At 34.0% G+C, this 24,458-nt stretch overlaps 1 protein-coding gene across 1 annotated transcript; it reads right to left on the bottom strand.

Annotated features, from left to right (window-relative positions):
• Nucleotides 1-323: 323 nt before the first annotated feature.
• On the bottom strand, nucleotides 324-21,732 carry LOC128221699 (uncharacterized). The gene is made up of 19 exons (XM_052930300.1): nucleotides 21,626-21,732; nucleotides 20,357-20,494; nucleotides 19,976-20,119; nucleotides 18,664-18,807; nucleotides 17,710-17,844; nucleotides 17,144-17,281; nucleotides 16,481-16,572; nucleotides 15,992-16,086; nucleotides 15,119-15,303; nucleotides 14,220-14,378; nucleotides 13,915-14,003; nucleotides 12,065-12,156; nucleotides 9,450-9,613; nucleotides 9,186-9,338; nucleotides 7,538-7,621; nucleotides 6,404-6,485; nucleotides 5,650-5,790; nucleotides 633-1,041; nucleotides 324-431 (listed from the first exon to the last, which is right to left on the bottom strand). Exons 3-19 carry the CDS (start codon nucleotides 20,070-20,072, stop codon nucleotides 324-326), a joined length of 2,367 nt encoding a protein of 788 aa, XP_052786260.1. The 5' UTR covers nucleotides 20,073-20,119; nucleotides 20,357-20,494; nucleotides 21,626-21,732.
• Nucleotides 21,733-24,458: the final 2,726 nt, after the last annotated feature.

Genomic DNA, 24,458 nt, shown 5'->3' with positions numbered 1-24,458 from the left:
TGGTCGTCATTTGCAATGACGTAATAAAAAAACGCAAAATACATTCCTATCTAACTTATAATAAATGATAAAATATAATGCCTTATCATCGACTTAATATCTACGTGATTGTAATATGAATGTGATAAAAAATATATTTAAAAAGGAGGCAAACATCGCGGCTGTCCGAAAAAAAGTTGTCCGAGAACTACTCAAATACTTGCATAAAATTATCTTTTTCATTTTCAGAAGAAATGCTACTGTTCATGCTGCCTAAAGCTGTTAAATACGTTCATATTATGTATTATTTTTATTTCTATTCAATATGACAAAATATAGTGTCATTAAAACTTGGTGCTCCGCCTGGGTACGCGATCTCTCTCCAGGCTTCCGTATCCATGACTGTCACGTGACCGCACACGCTCCATACTTCCGCTGCTGTTGAAACCGTTCTGAAAAACGTAAATAAGATATTCAAATAACGTTGCCAAACACAAGTTGTTATAAATACTATTATCGAACGCTATTAGAAAGTCAACGAATATATAATCTTGTGAAAAAGTTTAGTTTAATATCGCTTAAGAATCAAAACATTTCTTCTTACCTAATAATTAAGAAAAATAAACTAAACTTCTAAAACCAAAATGTCTTACCAAACCGCTGCCAGGTGACATATTTAGCCTATCATGTGATCTACTGCGACGATGATAATCCGGCGGCGGTGAGGCTGGCGCATCGTAATCTGGTTTGGGTTCGCGGACTGGAAACACTCGACCGATGTCGACACCTGTTGAAGTACATCGTAGCCTCGGTAAACGGAGACTGTAAGTTTCCGGAATCACCCGAACCATGTCTTGGGTGAAAGGTTTTCTATGTGAATTATCAGATGGTAGGTAAACGTCAACCAATGGTTTGTTTGTCCTTGAATACAATGGTTCAGACAATCTACGGTCACTGCCTACATATCCACCATTAGGGAATGCAGTTGTAATATCTATTGGCTGAAATAGACTACCTCGGCCATTTGAAATAGGCTTAAATGGGCCGCTAGGGTAAGGTCCGCTGCAAGGAAACAAAAAAAGTTTTTATCATTATTTAAACCCTGTTTTAGATCCGTAAAAGTGGACCAAAAGTACATTTTATGGCGGTATATGGAAAATTGTTTGGCTTGTTTAGGAATCATTCTTATATTGCATATTAGAAGAAAATGGTGACCATCAAGAGGGTCAACTTAAACGATACCTTTTTACCAAAATTGGCGCGAGGCAATGCATTGTTTGTATAAGAGTGCGTTGGTGAATTTTTACAGTTTTCAAAACTCAATAGGAAGGTATCATGCGGCAATCTGATACGAAGTTATGTACATGTAGGGATGTTTTGAATCATTTGCTTTATGTAATACTTGATGGGGTAGCGAAATCGCGATCGTTTGTCCTAACATATACTCAACAAACATGAACATAAGGTTTACATTTTAAAATCATTTTGAAGGAAAGATTATCAAATACAAATCGCTTTTATTTTTGATAATATTTTCCTTATATGTTCCCAGTTTTAATACAATGATGCTTTTTATTACGAAACTCTATGATCGTACCTTTTATTTTATAAGGCAGTCTGTGTGGGATGTTTATAGTTTCTAACAATGACTGCATCATATCTTTGAAAGGTGTTTGCATTAGGTGCTCTGAATTGTTCCGTCCGTCTGCAGATAGAGTTGGGATCTCTAATCATAGAAGTACTTTGGGTTTACCCATACATTTATGATTATTTGTTTTATTGAAACGTTTCCTCAAGTTAATGCATACTTTGATAATATTTACCTTTTTGCGTTTTATCTTTATTAAGGATTGTTGGGATAAGAGTGAGGTTTGTGGTTTAAACCCCCAGTAAATTTACATTTTATTGACCGTTCCAGGGTGGTACACTTCTTGATAAACATACATATTTTTTATATATATATATATATATATATATATATATATATAGTATGTATGCACTGTGTTGTTTGTGGAGTTTTGTGTTGTTCTTCTATGTTTCTTGTTTGTGATTTTGTGTTCTATGTGTCTGGTGTTTGCCCAGTGCCACTAAACCGGGTTTATGTTTAATGTTGTTGCTACTGAGCTTGTTTCTGTAGCTTTTTGCATAAAGAAATAAACTACCTATTACATTAAACGCAGTAATAAGCTGGATCCTCACCATTTATATGAGCCTCATTGTCTGTTAATGTAATTGAAAGGAGAAAATAAAACGCAGTATAATATAAGGTGAACTTTCCCCTATAATTATGTTATGTATAAATAGTTCTGAGCCAGAGTGTCTGTTGATATCATAAATAGGGAAATCACAACACCGTAAAACAAGGTGAATTTTCCCCTATAATTATGTTCTGAGCCAGAGTGTCTGTTGATATCATTAATAGGGAAATCACAACACCGTAAAACAAGGTGAATTTTCCCCTATAATTATGTTCTGAGCCAAAGTGTCTGTTGATATCATTAATAGGGAAATCACAACACCGTAAAACAAGGTGAATTTTCCCATATAATTATGTTCTGAGCCAGAGTGTCTGTTGATATCATTAATAGGGAAATCACAACACCGTAAAACAAGGTGAATTTCCCCCTATAATTATGTTCTGAGCCAGAGTGTCTGTTGATATCATTAATAGGGAAATCACAACACCGTAAAACAAGGTGAATTTTCCCCTATAATTATGTTCTGAGCCAGAGTGTCTGTTGATATCATTAATAGGGAAATCACAACACCGTAAAACAAGGTGAATTTCCCCCTATAATTATGTTCTGAGCCAAAGTGTCTGTTGATATCATTAATAGGGAAATCACAACACCGTAAAACAAGGTGAATTTTCCCATATAATTATGTTCTGAGCCAGAGTGTCTGTTGATATCATTAATAGGGAAATCACAACACCGTAAAACAAGGTGAATTTTCCCCTATAATTATGTTCTGAGCCAGAGTGTCTGTTGATATCATTAATAGGGAAATCACAACACCGTAAAACAAGGTGAATTTCCCCCTATAATTATGTTCTGAGCCAAAGTGTCTGTTGATATCATTAATAGGGAAATCACAACACCGTAAAACAAGGTGAATTTTCCCCTATAATAATGTTCTGAGCCAGAGTGTCTGTTGATATCATTAATAGGGAAATCACAACACCGTAAAACAAGGTGAATTTTCCCCTATAATTATGTTCTGAGCCAGAGTGTCTGTTGATATCATTAATAGGGAAATCACAACACCGTAAAACAAGGTGAATTTCCCCCTATAATTATGTTCTGAGCCAGAGTGTCTGTTGATATCATTAATAGGGAAATCACAACACCGTAAAACAAGGTGAATTTTCCCCTATAATTATGTTCTGAGCCAAAGTGTCTGTTGATATCATTAATAGGGAAATCACAACACCGTAAAACAAGGTGAATTTTCCCCTATAATAATGTTCTGAGCCAGAGTGTCTGTTGATATCATTAATAGGGAAATCACAACACCGTAAAACAAGGTGAATTTTCCCCTATAATTATGTTCTGAGCCAAAGTGTCTGTTGATATCATTAATAGGGAAATCACAACACCGTAAAACAAGGTGAATTTTCCCATATAATTATGTTCTTAGCCAGAGTGTCTGTTGATATAATTAATAGGGAAATCACAACACCGTAAAACAAGGTGAATTTTCCCCTATAATAATGTTCTGAGCCAGAGTGTCTGTTGATATCATTAATAGGGAAATCACAACACCGTAAAACAAGGTGAATTTTCCCCTATAATAATGTTCTGAGCCAAAGTGTCTGTTGATATCATTAATAGGGAAATCACAACACCGTAAAACAAGGTGAATTTTCCCCTATAATTATGTTCTGAGCCAAAGTGTCTGTTGATATCATTAATAGGGAAATCACAACACCGTAAAACAAGGTGAATTTTCCCCTATAATAATGTTCTGAGCCAGAGTGTCTGTTGATATCATTAATAGGGAAATCACAACACCGTAAAACAAGGTGAATTTTCCCCTATAATTATGTTCTGAGCCAGAGTGTCTGTTGATATCATTAATAGGGAAATCACAACACCGTAAAACAAGGTGAATTTCCCCCTATAATTATGTTCTGAGCCAGAGTGTCTGTTGATATCATTAATAGGGAAATCACAACACCGTAAAACAAGGTGAATTTTCCCCTATAATTATGTTCTGAGCCAGAGTGTCTGTTGATATAATTAATAGGGAAATCACAACACCGTAAAACAAGGTGAATTTCCCCCTATAATAATGTTCTGAGCCAGAGTGTCTGTTGATATCATTAATAGGGAAATCACAACACCGTAAAACAAGGTGAATTTTCCCCTATAATTATGTTCTGAGCCAAAGTGTCTGTTGATATCATTAATAGGGAAATCACAACACCGTAAAGCAAGGTGAATTTTCCCCTATAATTATGTTCTGAGCCAGAGTGTCTGTTGATATCATTAATAGGGAAATCACAACACCGTAAAACAAGGTGAATTTTCCCCTATAATTATGTTCTGAGCCAGAGTGTCTGTTGATATAATTAATAGGGAAATCACAACACCGTAAAACAAGGTGAATTTTCCCCTATAATTATGTTCTGAGCCAGAGTGTCTGTTGATATCATTAATAGGAAAAACCTTATACCTTAAAAAAGGTGAATTTTCCTCATAGTAATGTTTAGAGACAGAGTGTCTGTTAATACTATTAATAGGAAAAAACGTAAAAAAGGTGAATTTCCACATAATTATGTTTAAAGTCAGATTGTCTCCTAATGTTTTTAATAGGAAAAAACCAACGCGGTAAAATAAGATTATTTTTCTCATAGTTTTGTTCAAAGCCAGAGTGTCTGCTAATGTTGTCGATAGGAAAAACTACAACGCGGTTAAAAAAGGTGATTTTTCCATAGCAATGTTTGGAGCCTGAGTGTTTGCTTATGATATTAATAGGAAAGAAACGCAGTAAAAATAAGGTACATTTCCCCCATAGCTACGCTCAGAGCCTGAGTGTCTGCTATGTTGTTGATGGGAAAATAAACCAACTCAGTACAAATAAGGTGAATATTTATATAGCTATGTTCAGGGCCAGTTTGTCTGGAAATGCAATTTATAGGAAAATAAGGTGAATAATTCCCACAGCTACATTTAAAGCCAAAGTGTCTGCTTATGTAATTGGTATGGGAAAAAACGCAGTAAAAAAGGTGAATATTCCGCAAAGCTATTTTTGAAGCCAGAGTATCTGCTAATGATATTAATAGGAAAAAAGCAACGCAGTTTAAATCAGGTGAATATTTCCCAAGTTCAGAGCCAGAGTGTTTTTTAATGTAATTGATAGGCAAAATCACCCAACACAGTAAAGAATTAGGTGAAATTGTCCCATAGCTATGTACAGAGCCAGAGTGCCAATACAATTGATAGGAAATATATAGCCTTACACATTAAGGATTGAACATGAATCATTTTCATTGCTAGGTTCAGGGCCCGAAAGTCTGTTAATATTATAAATAGGAAACAATAACCCAACACAATTACCAAGTGAAAGTGTATCATATTCATACTTATTTTTAGAGGTGAAAACCCTGCCAGTGCATTTGATAGGAAGAATCAAAACAAAGCAGTAAGCATTAAACGTGAATCCTACCCATTTCTATGTTCAGAACCCGAATGTCTGCCAATGTAATTCCGCTCGAGGAAAGAGCCATCAAAGCCCGTTGGTCTCTTGTTTTCACGTTCTTTCAGTTTAATTTGTGCCGCTTCCTTTTCTTTATGTTTCCTTTGCCGCCTGGGAAAAAGTGAAAGTAGTCGTGTTTAAATGAAACTTTGAAATTCTGAAACTCTATTCCAATATTATGACAGTGAAATGGGAATGGGTTAACAACAGGCAAATAATAATAAATGACGATTAAGATGATTTTTATTTGTTTTGAAGCATGATCGTTATATATATTAACACGTGACCAATAAATATTTTACTTTACGAGAACACAGCCACGAGGTGAAATACAATGTTTTTAAAAGAATATAAAAAGATCATTAAAGTTTCAGTAAAACTCGCACAAAAATGTGCAAACGTTACCCCATTTCGATAATGACATCTTTGAAATTGTTTCACAGCTCTGTGCTTGCTAACGTATGATTTGAAAATGAGAGCAGACTAAAATTTCAAATAGTCATAAAAAATAAAAATTGATATGGTCACTTTAAAAAGGTCAACACTTATTTCTAGTGAACTGACACATCTTTAAGATTAAATGCAAAATAAAAAAAATGAATATTTTTATTGCACGCTCAAATGTGCCTATTAACAAAACATTCATTGGCCATGCTATTTTAGTTCTAAGATCATAAAGTTAGGGAAACTCCAACACATCTCCTTAAATATGAAAATCACCTACCTACATACAACAACAACGACAACAAAAAGGATAAAGACGAGCCCACCAAGTCCCGTACCTGTTGCAATGAGGGCAGTCTGACCTGAAATGGTCATAAAAAATACAGATGAGTATTTGTTATATAGACCACATTTCTGATGAAATGAGACGTAATCTTCCCCATTTGAGGCACCGCTGCCAATTGTTCAACAGTTTGAGATGTTGTCAAAATGTCATAAAAAGGCGTGTTTGCAACTTCAAATGCTTTGATTTCTTGATATGATTTTTTTAAATATATATTGACAATTTAAAAAATATTTTGACTATCCTTAATCAAACCAAAGACTTTACCAGTATTAAACAAATCGCTGCTTGTGTTTTTTTTAGAATTACGTTATTTAAGAGACTGAATTTTTTATCAATTCTAATTTATATCGGTCAACTATACAAAATATAAACTTTGCCCTTGTGATAAACAACATCAATTGGAGAGCATCAATTTAGTCTTCATATAATAACCATAATGCATCATATACGGTCGTGGATCACTCTGTTGTCGTCATGCTATAACAAGTATCATTATGAAGCGTTTAAACGACGTCATAAAAATAATTCTTCGTCATAATCACTACATTAATTATAAAATGTGTGTTTATTTTTTTTAAACATTTTGGTATATACTAAAAGGGTCGGAATTACTACTCGTATTCGAACCTCATGTTTTCATGAAGATTTTAATTCCACTCGGCTAGCGCCACTCAACTCGAATACATCCTCCTTATCATTATCAATATATCCTTAACAGGTCAACAAATCATTTTACATATACTTTTGTAAAAGTCCCGCTGGCTGTGTGGTCTAACTGGCAGTTTTTATTTTTGATCGACCTTACCGTCACGGGTTTGAACCCACTAGATCTAAATACTTTTGATGATATGGTTGTATTTTTTTTCTGCAATTTCGTTATCATAGAGTAAAATAATGATATGTAAGTGTTTTCAGATGCATTATTGGAAAAACCTTTTTTTTTGGTCCAAAACATAAGCGAGTTAATTTAAATCCACTCGGCGAGCTCCACTAAACTCAAATAGCTCCTCCTGACATAGAACGCATCAATGACAACCCTGAAATATCATATATGCTCATGGTACTCACTTTTTGGGTCCGGCTCGATATACTTTGTAGCCACATCCGGCTGTTCTGTTTTCGTAGGCAGTGTAGGCTGAGGCCGAGTTTTATCTATCAATCAAAATGAATCGGAAGACAAAGTGTTATGTATCAATATATAAATCGGTTAGTAATAAGTTTGCGAAAGAAGACTGGTACATATTGTTATACACGTAGTTATTACATTTGGCAAATTCCTGTTCATGAATCCATTTTCCTTGATCTCTGCATATTAATCCCTTTTCACTGATCCAGGTTCATTGACCCATGTTCATTTATCCCTGCATATTGATCACTTCTCATTGTCCATTGCATATTTATACCTACTCAATGATCCCTACTAATTAATCCATGTTCATGGACCCGTGCTCGCTGGTCACTATATATTAATCTCTTCTAATGGATCCAAGCTCATTGATCCATGTTCAATAATTCCTGTTCATTGATCACTGCTTATTGAACTCTATTCATTGATTCATGCTTATTGACCCGTGTTCAATGACTCCTGCTCATTGATCACTGCATATTGATCCCTATTCATTGATCCATGCTCATTGATCCGTGTTCGTTGGTCACTACATATTGATCTCTACTAATTGATTCATGCTCATTGATCACTGTTTATTGATCCCTACTAATTGATTTCTACTCATTGATCGATCCATATTCAATTACCCCTGTTCATTGATCCCTACTCATTTAGTCCTACTCATTGATCCCTTCTCATTGATTCCTACGCATTGATCCCTTCTCATTGCTCCCTACTCATTGATCCCTACTCATTGATCCCTACGCATTGATCCCTACTCGTTGATCCCAACCCATTGATCTCTACTAATTGATCCCTACGCATTGATCATTACGCATTGATCCCTACTCATTGATCCCTACTCATTGATCCCTACTCATTGATCCCTACTCATTGATCCCTACTCATTGATCCCTACTCATTGATCCCTACTCATTGATCCCTTCTCATTGATTCCTACGCATTGATCCCTTCTCATTGATCCCTACTCATTGATCCCTACTCATTAATCCCTACGCATTGATCCCTACTCGTTGATCCCAACCCATTGATCTCTACTAATTGATCCCTACGCATTGATCCCTACGCATTGATCCCTACTCATTGATCCCTACGCATTGATCCCTACGCATTGATCCTTACTCATTGATCCCTACTATTGAACCATGTAATTGACATGATGTTCATTTGTATGTTCTGTTGTTTATACTATTTATGTGTGTTTTTCATGTCTCAAAATAGCTCATTAACCTTAAGTTGTTTGTTATTCGTTTTAAAATATTGATCAGTGTATCTTGGTCATATTTAGATACATGTAGTAATGTATCGATAGTCTATGAGATGCTGTGCGATAGTGTGGTCTTGTGTTGTGGGAGAAACCGGAGTAACCGGAGAAAATCCACGTGTCCAGCTTGGTGACCACTAACCAAACTCACGTGCACCCTGGCCGGGAATCGAACCGGAGTCGCCTTGGTGAGAAGCGAGTGCGCTAACCACTGAGTTAACCGGACAACCAAATATACTATTAAAGAACGACGAAACGTAAACATCCCGTATTTTCTTCAAGCCACTTGCTTGAAACAATTTTATTGATATTTGGTTTCATACCTGCCCAAGAGCACCGGAACATTTCTCTATTACTGGGGCTGTTGACGTATCCTTCCTTGCACGTAAACGTGATTTTAGATAGAGTTGAAGTGCATGTCGTTGTTTTATTTTCATACATCTTGCTGAGTTTGCACAAATCAGTCTGTTCTGCAGCTGAAAGCAATTTGATGTACATATAACTTTATCTGCCGGCTTGAAGGGCGCGACGAATTTTATTTATTTTGAAACAAAACACAATTTCATTCCAAACTGTCTTATACTCACGTTTTACATTAATTGTGCCAAGCTTTATTAGAATGCTATTCGTTTCCGACTGTGTTTCCTTAACAAACTTTTCCCACATCTTCTCATTTATTTCAGGAACTTTCATCACGGTGTCTGTCTGTTCGAAGTGAGCTATAAATTCGACAGTTTGTTTTGTTTCGCTTCTGAAATGTATTAAAATTTAATATGAAAAAAACAACTACTAACTAATAAAAGGTTCTTATTAAGTACAGTATTTTCTGGATATTTTATTCAAATATACTAAACATTCTACTACATACTAGAGCTGTTTTAATAAGATAATAAGTGTTTTAAATATTGCCATCGTCTTTTAAAGGTGTTGATTTTATTCTTCATTGTTACTATTGTTTCTCTATTTTAAGTCGTTTACTAAGATAGTGGGCAAACATGGCACAAGTTGGTATCTTTCCTTCACATTTTGATTTAAAGAAGAAATATTTTCCTTAAAGTATCATGAGATTTATTGATAACCAAATTTATCTTTGTTTGGAATTAAGTCACAAAAGCTTCGTATGCTAGTTTTCTTCAGCTCTTTTAATTAAACGAATATGTTATGAATATTCTAAATTCACCCCAATACGTCTGCGAAATATGACATTCCCAAAACATATGAATGTTTGAGTCGATGTTTATTAGACACAAATCAAATAACCTTGATGCGACAATATTGTTGTCATTGTTTGGAAGGATATTCATAATGTATTTGTATTTATACAAAAACTTTATAAAGACGTTGAAACAATACATTGTTAACAAAATCACCTAGAAAAATGTTTCATTATATCTATTGGTCTTGTAAAGAACAAACACCTTTTTGTTAAGCAAATAGTAAAAGGTTGCTGACATTTAATAAAACAAAAGAAGAGAAATATTACTTTTATAACAAAAATTATAGTTTTTCAAATATGAAAAAGTTGCATGCACCTGATGTGATTATAAATAACATAAAATCTTTATAAGTGATTTGCGTAAACTTGTGTTGATAAGAAAGTCAAATGGGTAAAAAATGATCCTTTGATCGCACGAGAGTAGAACGGTTAAGCTTCATTAAGACAAAGTTTAAACACAAGGCAAACCAAACTTCTAAGATCATAATACTAGTATTTGTCTTTGTTCTTGGTTATACAAGTGTAATTGGGCCGAGCGATATATCGTTAAACTGTTCTCTGCTGCTTTTACAGTAAGGCATATATTTTTGTTATTGTTAATTTTCACTTTCGTTTTTAAATCATCTTAATAATAATATATTGATCAGCAAATAAACTTTAAGAGAACAAATTGAAATATAGAATAGAAAGTATTCATAAGCAACTATTATTTGATTACAAATACCTTTGATATGTACTCAATGCTTTACTTTTAATATGGGGTTTTGAATATGTGTCGAGAGTGAATTTACCAATGCAAAACGACAGCTAATGGCACAACATGTTAGTAAGGTGAATTGGATGGATGAATAATGATACTCATGATGCGAAGAATGCGATAAACCAGCAGGCAAAATTAATTCGTGTGCTGGCTTTTGCGAGTGAAACAATTTAAACAAAGGTTAATATACTTAATATATCTAAAAGGGGCTAAACACTATTTGTCACAGTTGCTAATATATATGTTAATTCCCTGGAGTTTATTTCGAATTATCTACATATATTGCAGATATAAATATGGTTTAAACTGTGCACTCGAGAGTAATAATATATAAGCACAAAGACGCCATGACAGTAGGATCAACGCTCCTTGCCGTACTTAAAAATAATACAATTTGAACAGTTTTAAAAGGGAACGCAAGAGATATTACATAGGATCTATATTTTAATAATTATGTATTTGATAACTGCAAATATTCCAATCATTTTTACTGATTAAATTGATTGAATGATTGATGTTTTTACTATTCAATCATTTAAAAAAATCATAAGTTCAATTTATTTTGCAACGAAGCTTAGATAAAAATTGCATTTATACTATCTCGAATGTATGCACTTGAAAGTCGTTTTAATTCGTTTTTCATGGCGTATGTACAAACGCACGACGGCGTGTATGCATATTTTCCAAGAAGAGCTAGCACGCTTCATACACTTTATTCGCAATATTTCGACCCTCTTGCATTCAAACAGCATGAACACTTACGATATTGGAGCACTCTTAAACTATTTACAGCAAATACACATGTTATGTATTTAAATATTCATTTAAGTTAATTATAAACACAATTTGATTAGTATTTTTTGTTTCCTTTTTTCAACCTATATTTAGGTATTAAGGTTTAAACATATACGGTTAGTACTTGAAATAACAATTAACGTTACAAAAACTCGTAGATTGTTTTAGGCTATGTTCACTTTTATACTTAAAGCGTAATGAAACTCCACTTTTGTTGTGTTGTACGCATGACATTGCAAAGTTAAAGCAAATATAATTAGTTTTCACAGAATTTAGTTGGACCGAATCTCATGTTAAGTAATACTCACTCGTATATCATTGTAAACAATGATACAAACCTGGTAAAATCTAGTGTGTAACATACACCAATCTGTTATAAAGACAAACATGGATATCCTGCTTGAATAAAATATGTTGTTAGTACCGCTTACCGTTTACGCCTATGACTAGATGGATTGGAAATGTTGATGACTTCTATCCAAAAACTGACATTAGGGAACATCTTTTCGTAAACCAATTTTATCTGCATATATAAGAACGATAGATGAACGCAATGTTAATATGATAATATTTGTTTTCAAATTATAAGCAAGAAAAACTAGAAGCGCCGCAATGCGACGAAACCAAGTTTTTGTTATGGGCAATCAGAAATTATAGCCAATTAATTTGTTGTATGACTTTATCTTTACTTTTATCAAAAAGAGACGCCCCCCTCAAAAGCAATCCCAAGCTAGCTCTTTACATAAGCTACCCACACACCAAGTTTAATCAATATCTATCAATGCTATCAAATGTTATTTGGCAAAAAACATTTTTCTATTTCAAGTAACAGTGACATTGACAGTAGCCCCTCCCCACTCAAAAGCAATCCCAAGCTAGCTCTTCACATGCTACCTACACACCAAGTTTCATCAATATCTGTCAATCCTAACTAAAATTATTGGGCGGAAACCATTTTTCTATTTTTAGTAATAGTGACCTTGACCTTAGCCCCCTCACTCAAATGCAATTCCAAGCTAGATCATCACATAAGCTACCTACACACCAAGTTTCATCAATATCTATCAATGCTAACTTATGTTATTGGGCAGAAACCATTTTTCTATTTTTAGTAACAGGCGACCTTGACCTTAGTCCCACCCCCCTCAAAAGCAATCCCAGGCTAGCTCTTTACATAAGCTACCTACACACCAAATTCATCAATATCGGTCAATGCTAACTAAAGTTATTGGGCAGATACCATTTTTCTATTTTGAGTAACAGTGACCTTGACCATTTTTCTATTTTAAGTAATAGTGACCTTGACCTTAGCCCCTCCCAACTTAAAAGCAATCCCAAGCTAGCTCTTGACATAAACAATTAACACACCAAGTTTCATCAATATCGGTCAATGCTAACTAAAGTTATTGGGCAGAAACCATTTTTCTATTTTAAGTAACAGTGACCTTGACCTTAGCCCCTCCCCCTCAATAGCAATCCCAAGCTAGCTCTTCACATAAGCTACCTACACACCAACTTTCGTCAATATCTATCAATCCTAACTTAAGTTATTGGGAAGAAACCATTTTTCTATTTTTAGTAACAGGCGACCTTGACCTTAGCCCCACCCCCTTCGAAAGCAATCCCAAGCTAGCTCTTCACATAAGCTCCTACACACCAAGTTTCATCAATATATGTCAATCCTAACTAAAGTTATTGAACAGAAACCAATATTTGATGCCCGCCCGCCCGACTGCCCGCCCGCCCACCGACAACCTCATGCTGATAACCCGGTTTTCGTTGAAAACCTGGTTATAAATCCATAAAACGTCATAACAAACATTTACTTTGTAAGAAATACGTAGTTACGTTTTAACGAAATAATTCGTTATCTCGGGATAACGGAATAAGTATTTAATTAGAACGGTATAAGAGTTATTCATTACGGAAACGTATTTGGAAATAACAAAGTAATGGTATGTTATCTTGCAGTTACGAAGTAAATATTTGTCATGACGGAATAAGTAAAGGTATTATGTCGACGTTTGTGGACAATTTTAACCTACATCAGTATGTGTATTGTGTACGGGAAATGACGTCAACATATTTATGAATACGTTCTGAGCATATTTCCACCATTTATAACATGCCAGGAAACAAAAGAAATCAGTAATGTTGTTATTCCATTTTAACATATTTGTGATCTTCCTATCAATTTATTCATCAAATTAACATCAGCCTAAGTTTTGTGTATTTTTTTTTAAATATTAAACACATGATTAAGTCATAGATGACTTTTTACCTGTGTTTTAACTTGGAATTTTATCGTCGAGTAATTCGTGCCGTGAGTGTCCATGCTAAAACTGACAGTACACACAAGCGCTACCTCCTCTGAAAAAAATAACGTGTTAAGAAGTCAAATAAACAGATTGATATTATGTGTATCCACATTTAAATACTACAACAATGTCTAAAATGAGTTCAAGATATAGTGGAAACATTACGCTTCGATATGGAATATAAGTTGGAGTTCTTAATACAATGTATAATGTTGGGAAAAGTTACGTTTCTTTATTTGTTTCATTCCTTGTATCTTAAATATGTTACCCCTTTTATCCGCCTTAGGCACACACGTCTTATTTTTCGATGTCTCCCTGTGATACCCAGGGCGGCAATTGCACTGAATCTGTCCATTGAAATCAGCACAAACAGAGCGGGTCGCATTGCAATAGTTCACAGTTGGAAGCGAGCATAAATCTCCTGTCTCTGTTACAAGAAAAAGAATTACATCATAATGTGATCAATTTCCACAAATAAACATGCATTATGATCACAAACTACACATATCATTGAAATAATCAATAACATTCCTACGAAAGTACCCTACGACATGTTACATAATCAAGACACTTAGAAATGTAACACAATCACAACTACGAACACTATATCTTCACTAAAACACGTCATTTGATTAAAAACACACTTGAAATATAACATGATCATTAACTATGCTATTGATTCAAAGACACAACACTAAGACATGAAATGTGATCAAGAACCACACTGCAAATGTAGCCTGATCTTTAAGATTGTTATAGATGGTATGTTAAAAACAGAACACTATTACATGTTATATGATTAACCTACACAGTTAAAACATGTTATATTATATAAGTATTGCATGGCTTTCAGTAGATATCGTCAACATTAGGGAAATACTTTTACTTGAGGCGAAGATAGAGTTTTGTATGGTTTTGTTTTTTATGTTTTAAAAACACTTGAAATGTTTTGTATTTCTTTATTGTTAACGGTCTGGTAAATATTAACATTAAAATGTTCTTCATTCGAAAATATATAAAGATGTCTTTAATATCTTAAAATTGCTTTCATTTTTGTCAAATAAGATGTTGTTATGTGTACAAACACTCTTTATTACTTCAAATAATATTTGATATATAAAAGTCATGACACTAACTAAACTAAACAAAATGGAATGCTCTACGCACCTGCATTCTCGTCCAACTCCCCACACATCCTTATAACAGTTGATGTGACGTTTGTTGTAACAGGAAAGCAGGTGTTTTTTGACTTCCAAATAGAAGCCAAAATTTTCTTAAACGTTGCTTTGGTCAATTGTTTCGTTAAATGTAAAATGAATGTCACTGCTGATTGAAAGTTTTCAGTCGGCATTCTGAAAGAAATAGTGCTCAATTCAGCATGCATTCATGCAATTTGTACCTTGTGTGATGTCAGGGTTTTTACGGGACTATTTTACTTATGGGCTTGTCCGAGTGGTTTCCCGTCCAACTACTTTAAGTCCCAAGAAGACTCGTGTTTCACTGGCCGTTCCAAGAAGGTTATCACATCATTAATATGTTAAGCTATTTTGATACATGTGTGGTTTCTTTGTGGTGTTTTTATTTATGTATTTTTTGTAAAAACATTTGTGTGTCTTTTTCATTGACGATTATTTACTTTCCTTGTGGCACTAAACACGGCTTGTCACGTTGTTTTTATTGTTATATTTCCTTGTATTATTAGAATGTTCTTGCAATGATATATAAATAAATATGACTCGTATTTTCATTTAACATGTCAAGGTACTCAATCCATATATGTGTGAAGTATAAGAATATATCGACCCCCTATCATTTAAGTAGCATTTGAGGCTTTTTGTGCAGAAAAATAAAATATATTTCTATGCCAAAAATACTATTCTTTCTGCTCTCAAAAATTGCAAAAATATGTGGTTTAAGTCCGACTCAAGCTGACATATTAAGCATTTATAGAAACTGTAATAACTTCATTTATGGAACACTTCTGGTCATTTGTTTACAATTTAGTAATTAATAAGCAAATAAAAGTAAACAATGATTCACCTGTCAGTCAACTCTCTCTTTGAATTATTGGTTATTTCAACTGGCAAGACTATTTGCGAGTTAAGATCATCTGACTGCATGAATATTTGACGAATCTAAAAGAAAACAGAGTAGCCGTTAAACGTGTTTGATGCATTGCAAATGAATTATTATTTGACAAATATTTAATGCATTTTTTAAATTGAATTTTTCGAATTGACATAAAAGTAATGAATTACATTGCATGAACAGGACGTGGACTGCATTCCGTGTACAGTCAAAATGTATGGAACAAATTTGTTTTTACATTCCTGTATGTTCGAGTTTGTGCTAAATTATTCAAGCTCGACTTGGCCGATAGGTAATAGTATCAAGATCAAGTCAGTTTTCTCGGTAGAAACCATGCAATTTTAGAGATAATGAGCGAGATCAATTGAACGATCGAACAAACTGCCTCTCAGACACCTTAACCACTCTTAATCAATAAAGTCATTTTAATTACAAACTTACTCCATTTGAAATAAAAAGTTCCAGTTCAGATATTTTAGTTTCGGTGTCTGGATATATTTTGACAACAACTGTAGCTATGTATTGGAAATCCGCTGAAACAAAAATGCACTCCATGTTACATTATCAAATATAACGTTTAGATTCAAAGCTTTTAATATAGTAGTTTTTTGAAATAATTAGAAAATTTCTGGTTGAACCTTAACTCCTAACATTGAATTACAATGTAAAACTGTATGATTGTAATCACGCAGAACCCCATTTTCAATCATTGTGAATGCTAACATAGAGTTAAATGAATATACACATTGACCAGTAAAATATTGCATTCATAAACTGGTTACAGTTTGTCGTAATTTCACTGAATGTTGGCGTATAGAACCATGTAAGCCAAAGAACAATGTTCCTGTACAACTGTAGTATGTACACTGTTCTTTTGGAAAGTTTAATAACATTCATTCTAAACAAATATAATATTTAGAGATCAAACAAATACAACACATTTAAATGGAAGGTGGTTAAACTCTTAGTAACTTAGGCTCGCACACCGTCATTGAAATTAATATGTGTAAGTTAAATTGTATAACATACCATAATAAATAGAAGTTTTGGTGTGTTTTTTTAAGTGAATCACCTTACGTTTACTAAATCACAGGGTTAACTTACGTAGGCATTCAGACGCGGTGTCATTTCTCCTTTTACTGACACGTTTTCCTTCACAGAGACACTGCCATCCTCCTTCTGTATTGATACAGCTAGTGCTGTCTATGCATGTATATGTATTGTTGTGGCATTCGTCAATATCTACAGTATAATAAAGCGTCACAGTTCTTATTAGTGATACAATGATACAATCGGAACTACAGGGCCAGGCCCAATTTACAAAATATGTTGCAATTATCCTTTCTTAAGACAATCGATTAAAGGTCTAACAGACACTTGTCAGACAAAAATTGTATTTGAACGGATGGAAATGGTTTTAAAATTTAATATAATGATGCTAGATTAAAGCATAGTCATCAGAAATGACTACGTCCAACCAGGGATGAATTAAAAACCGACAAATGTCAGGATTAAGTTTGTTAACACATTGTTGCAGTGTTAAATAGATAAACTGAAAACCACTGGACTTTAAAATAAAAGTATTTTTCTTTAAATGGCATTAACAAAAATAAGTTTCGTTTCTATTACTTCGTTAATTCATAAAATCAAAAATCAAAATCATTGCCTACCACTGCAAAACTTATGAAAAACATCATGGCTGGTGTTTCTAGTATAGCCGTGGTTGCAATTACAGTCCCATCCTCCTGGGGAGTTTTTACATTCTCCATCACACGTGTAGGTATCGTTTTCGCATTCATTAAAGTCTAAAAAATATATTGGTAACCATATATTACTTTTTTCATAATTCAATCATAACAACATACGCTCGTATATGCCTTTTTTCAATGAAATATCGCAATATTTTTAACCAACTGGGCTCTAAGAGTTGTGTCTTTTAAATAATGTTCAAGCCCTGTGCGCGATGGTGTTTGATTTAGAACCGAGAGCTTAATAAGATTTCCAAACAAAAAAATCAATGATTGTTTACGGTAAAATATCAATTTTAGTTCCATGATAAATATCAATAAACCATCAAAAGTCACATATTTTTACTATATATATTTATTTACGATATTAAACAAAGGCCTTCATGTCATGGCATTGGAAGGAAAATCAAAGTAAATCGAAATTATCTTTCAACCGGTCTAGTCCTGACCTTTTATTATGTAGTTATATTAAATGGTTGTGTTTATAAAAAAAAATCTTTATAATACATGGTTAAACAAATGACAACGGTATGTTATCGTTTAGACAAACCCGATGTTACTCTTTTTTTAATTGTATTAAAGAACAGATATTTGTGTTTTACATTTTATTGAAATTTCAAATAGGCTTCAATGAATAACATTTAAGTCGACCATTGTTGACAATGTTTCAAATACTGACACGAATGTGACGAAGGTGACAGTGTGTGAGTTATAAGACGTTTAGTAAAAAGTTTCCTTTCAGCATCAATTTAGAGAAACATGGTTTATAATATATGCACAATGCATAAGATTTTTTTCAAACATATGCTGACGTCAAAATGAATGACATTTCACCTTATTTCTATCGATAATTCGTTTCCGAAACAGAGTACTGACCTTGGCAAAATGTGACGTTTTTCCCGAACGTTTTAGCATAATACCCAGGTTGGCAGTAACAGTGGTAGCTCCCATTATAATTTCGACAATCTCCAGAGTCCTTGTCTCCACATATATACCCGGCTGTGTGACATTCATCGATATCTACAAAAATATATACTTAATTACTAAATATATTAAATATAATTCGGTTTATTTTATTTTAAGGAATCCAACAACACAGATATACTGAGCTATCTGATAACCTGCAGGCACAACTGATAAACTATTTGCTTTTATCAAATTTGTAAAATATTTATCAATTGGTCAATATTAAACCAATTAGCTTCTTTGAATATGCTTAATAGCCAAATGTAACCTATGACTACTTTCCACATTGTATATTATTGGCTTCTGGTGTGTTCGTTATCGTTCAAAATGAAAAGTATGAAAGGACGAATAGCTTTACCATTCGGTTCACCTAAGGAAATATGGTAAGTCAAGATTGTATTAATTGCAAATATATACCTTGTTAGAGGCTAAACACAATCATTCTTTGTGTGAAATATTTCTTTTTAATACCATATATTACACAAAGATAATTGATTATGTCGTTATCTTCACAAACACAGTAATCAGACATGCTCAAGTTGCAAGTGACTTTAAATTCATTTCAGGAATCTTCCTTTTACGTCAACGTATTAGGAAACGTTTTATGCTAGGTTCGAATATATTTGGAATCAGTTGACATGTGAAACCCGATATATTTCGTTGACATCATGTGGTCTCTAATTTGCATATGAATTGACAACTAACTGTTCAACGTATTTAAAAAAATAAAACATATCTATTGAATCCTTGCCATTTATATTTTCCTACAGTATATTGTGGCATAGTCATGGCCGTTTCGTGCATGTGTGTATATGAACATAAACAGCTGCCTTTTAGGAAAGGCTACGCATATTTGATTTTAAAATGTTAAATGTCAATTATTTTTATATAGGTGCACGTGCAAGTAGCAAACTTCTGCATCCTCCCAATTTTTTTTTTTGACCATTGAATTATCGTTATTGACCTTATTGCCGATATTGAATGTCTTTCCCTCTTCGAAAGGTGTAATGTTTTGGACGTAAAATTGTTCCGCAAGTTCTATAGTACTAGTTGTTTGGACGTTAGCATTAATATGATTAACCTTTTTGCCTTTACCTAAGCACGTACCTTCGCAAAGAAATCCTTTGTTGGACTTCACATTATTTGACAACCTCTTTATTATCAGCTGTTTCCAATATAATTATTATATTCTAATAAGATCGCTGTCATCCGAAGGACTTACCTATGCAAGGTGATTTTTTGTTGGACGTGACATTATTCTTATACCCATGTGCACATTGACATGTGTAACTGCCATTGGTATTAGTACAGTTCCCCATTTCAGTTCCGCCGCACACATGTTCTATTGTTTTGCATTCATTAATGTCTGAAACATGAATTCAACTTATTGATTTATTATTATAACAATGCCATTACACTTAACTGAGAGAAAAGCTTGTATAAAAGCCGATGAAATATGTGGAATAGCAGGCCATTGACGTAAGTAACTGAGCATTTTCTGACAAACGTCGTTTTAATGATTAAACCTGTCTTTTAGTCACGTTTCCTAATGCCTCTACAGCAAACTTGAAAGGTAATCATTAATTATCAAAAAGAGTCTAACCTTCACACTGAAAGTGAGGACCAGTGCATGTTGCGTTTGGACCATATCCTTCCGAACACGTTACTTCAAAGCTTCCATTTGTATTTGCACATTTTGCATTGGTAAAGGAAAATGTGTTGTTAGTGCATTCATCAATATCTGCAATAAAACCACATTATAATTCCATTTAATATCTTGTTCTGTTTGATTCCGTAATTTGCACATCAGAACAACAATAGAATAAATAGGCGGTATTATGATAGGACGCTTTTCTGGTGACCTGTATCACGTCGTGTTCGGTGTGTAAACGCATATAAATCGAGACCGCAGGTCAAGAAGGATACAAGTTTGCTCGCCGAACGAGACGTGATGCAGGTCACCAGAAAAACGTTTTATCGTAATATTTCATTGATTGTATTTAATTATTCCTTTTTATTTTTCGGTCTCAATATGATTTAAATCTACCGCCATCTGTCAAATGCGCGTATGAATTTGAACGTGTTACGTAGTGTTTATGTCATGCAGTGAATGGAAGCTACTACAGCGAAACGATGTCAGAAGTTACAGAATTCACTTTATTGGGCAAAATAAGAACAAAATATTTTATGTTTTAGCAAAATTACCAAATTGCATAAAAGAAAATAATTATTAAATGTCACAGCACAGAAACAACAACAACAAGTTTGTACTTATTTTACGAGTATACACTAATCGTCATTTTTGTCGACGTAATGTTTAAACAAAGTAAATATTCGTGGATTTTTTTAACAATCACAATATGAAGAATGGAGAGACTTTTCGTGAGTCAATCGGTATTTCTATCCATGACACGAATTCACCTTCTACTTTGTATTGGCGAGCTGCTCATATCTTTGATAATAGACACGGATTATGCAATATTTTATGAACTTGGAAATGGAAAACAACTAGTTCACTGAAGTAGCCGTGTAGGTAGTTTGGAAGTTTATCTCTGATTCGTGCTTATCCGCATGGCTCTTTGAAGAACATGAGAATCATGTTCCTGAATTATATTTAAATGCGTCTGAAGAGTGAGTAAAGTTAGGTTATTTTACGTATTTGACAGGTTTTTGGGGGGACGCTTTTTTAGCAATGCGAAAGTAGTTGCGAGATTTTTCATGGTACTCGCATGATACGGGATCAGAAAACGACGCTTTTTTACTGTTGGATATGGAAAAATAATTTGATTGGTAATAAAGTATGATACAATACTGACTCACAAACTAAACGAAACATTGTTATGTAATATTGATAAGGCAAAGAGATGATTACCATGACATAAGGTGGTATGGTTGTCTGTCTGCTCGTAATAGTATCCCTCTAGGCATTCACATGTGTAACTACCAGGATGGTTAGTGCAGTTTCCAGAATTATTGTTGCCACACTGGTATTCTGATGACTTGCACTCGTCTATGTCAAGAGTGAAAATGACATATTCGACAATCATTAATATATTACTTTAATCATACGTTTTACCTACTACAATGATATAATTTATTCATTTCGTTCATGCTTTACGATGAAATATGGGGTTTTAACAGTGAAATAACAACAGTGAAAATATCAATTTGATATTTTCACTGCAAAATAAGGAGTGAAAATGTCAACTTTCAGAACTACTTTTAAATTCCTTTGTTGTTACATGTACTTGCCTTGATCAAAACAGAACATTGGACTTCAGTAAATTATGTCAAAAATGTTTAAAAAAAAATAAAGAAATATTTTATAAATTTAAATAAATATATAATTGGAAATTAACAACTTACCGTTTATTACCGGTTATCCCGTTTATCAAACATGTTACTGATCTTTGAAGCTGAATGTTCGAACATTTGCTTTCATACCAAACAAATTACAGACAAAAACAACTGTTCGAACATTTTATATTATCGTTCAACTGTATTTTGAACTGTTAACCGTTGTAGTACGTAAAATGAGCTTCATGGCGAATTCACACAACAATTGATAGATCCGATATTTTTTACCCCACCCACACCTCAAAATGTGTCAACAAACTAGCGTGAAATTTACTCTTTATCTGGAAAACAAACATTTTAAAGCGAAACAGACTGGTCTCTGACAGTGAGATGACTGATTATTAACTTACTATAAAAACACGCGTACATGCAGTCTTAAACTAAGAAGAATAGTTAAAATCCAATGAGCATCACACATTTGACCTTATAGTCATCCCGGGTGATTGTACTAACTGTGTGTTGCATATGCTTCCACCGACCCTACATTTTGTCAGTTTAAATTCAAAATAGTCATCCCGGGTGATTGTACTAACTGTGTGTTGCATATGTTTCCACCGACCCTACATTTGGTCAGTTTGAATTAAACATAGTCATGCCGGGGTTATTGTACTAACTGTGTGTTGCATATGCTACCGTCGACCCTTCATTTGGTTGGTACTAATCCGAAACATAGATTGAGGGGTGAGTGTACTTATACAGTCGAATCCCGTTGTTTCGAACTCCAAGGGACAGGCTAAAATATTTCGAGCCTCAGAAAATTCGAGCCAAACGAATACTTTCCATCAGTATTATGAAATCGGTGCTTTACACCAGTTCGAGCCACAATGAATTCGAGCCAAGCGAGTTCGAGCCAATGGGGTTCGACTGTAGTTAAATATTTTCGTAATCCCCATACCAGGGTCTCGTTGATTAAAGCCCATTCAGAGTGAAACTCCTTTTTTGCTGGTAATAGAATGCATTTCGTGATATAACATCTTTATATTATATTACCTATGTTTTGCTAACTTGTCCTACAGTTTGAGTGTTAAGCGACTGTCTTTAGAATGGCTGGACGTATTTTATTTGATATGTGCGTATCTCATCTGTTATTAATTATCGACGATTTGTCTTCGCAGCATGATGGAATATATATATATATATATATATATATATATATATATATATATATATATATATATATATATATATATATATATATTAGCATAACTATTTAGCACTTTTCTCTTCAAAATAATAATAAGTTAAGATTATGGTGTTGATCACAACATTCGGTACAAAATTAAAAGAAATATCCTTAGTTGGTAATAAGCGAAGACCACATAATTAAACCATCAAATGAATCAAGGGACCGTACGTCATAACTGAGCAAATCCCACGAATCACTCCTAAGGGGGTGTAGACTTTACCTAACAAGTGACGTTTTGAAATATGGGTTTATGTTTAAACTTTTTGCAACTGAGCTTGTGTCTGTAGCTTTTAGCATACTTTATAAATTTCGCGACGCCGACTGTTTTCTTATCAATGGTAGAAAATTACCAAAGCATAACTTCACATATTTGTGTCCTTGTGTCCTGGATGAGTGTTAAACTCTTTGTAAATGTACTTAAACGAGTTGTATTGACATATTAGTTATCAGCAGTTATCCATAGCTGATGTTACGGCGATATCGCTACACTTGAAGTCACTCTTTAATGCTGAGATTCAAAGCTCTATCAACAATGATGTTTACACACTTATCCCTAAAGTAATCGAGATAATTTGAAGTCACTCTTTAATGCTGAGATTCAAAGCTCTATCAACAATGATGTTTACACACTTATCCCTAAAGTAATCGAGAGAATTTGAGATTATCAGACAAGATTGACACGCTAAAGGCTAAATCATTTCTACTAAACGATCGCATCAGCATGCTAAAGAAATCTGAAGACCACCTAGAACACATGGAGCATTACGGTGGAGGGAATAGCCTACGGTTATCTGGTGTCTGCGAGCGGGAAGGCGAAAGTACAGACGACATCATTATTAACATTGTCTGACTTGGGTAGTACAGTATCGCTAGATGAAATCGGTCGTTCCCATCGTGTTGGTCGTCCGGGACGCAATGATCCGGCCAAGCCACGTGATATAATTTTGAAATTTACGTCGTTTCGTGCGAGGCAGAAACTGTACTCAGTACGTTCACAGTCCAAGCATAACTCTTATCTCAAGAAGTTGTTTGTGAATGAAGACTTTTATAGTTCGCGGAGTGACGCATTATAACTTGCTTGATCATTAGTACGTAAAGGCCATATAAACAGTGCCTGGACCTCTGATGGAGTCACCGTGTTCAGAGATAATGACATGCGCCT

The sequence above is a fragment of the Mya arenaria genome, chromosome 16 (genome assembly GCF_026914265.1).
Source record: "Mya arenaria isolate MELC-2E11 chromosome 16, ASM2691426v1".
Taxonomy (NCBI): domain Eukaryota; kingdom Metazoa; phylum Mollusca; class Bivalvia; order Myida; family Myidae; genus Mya; species Mya arenaria.
This window is presented reverse-complemented; position numbering and strand designations above follow the sequence as displayed.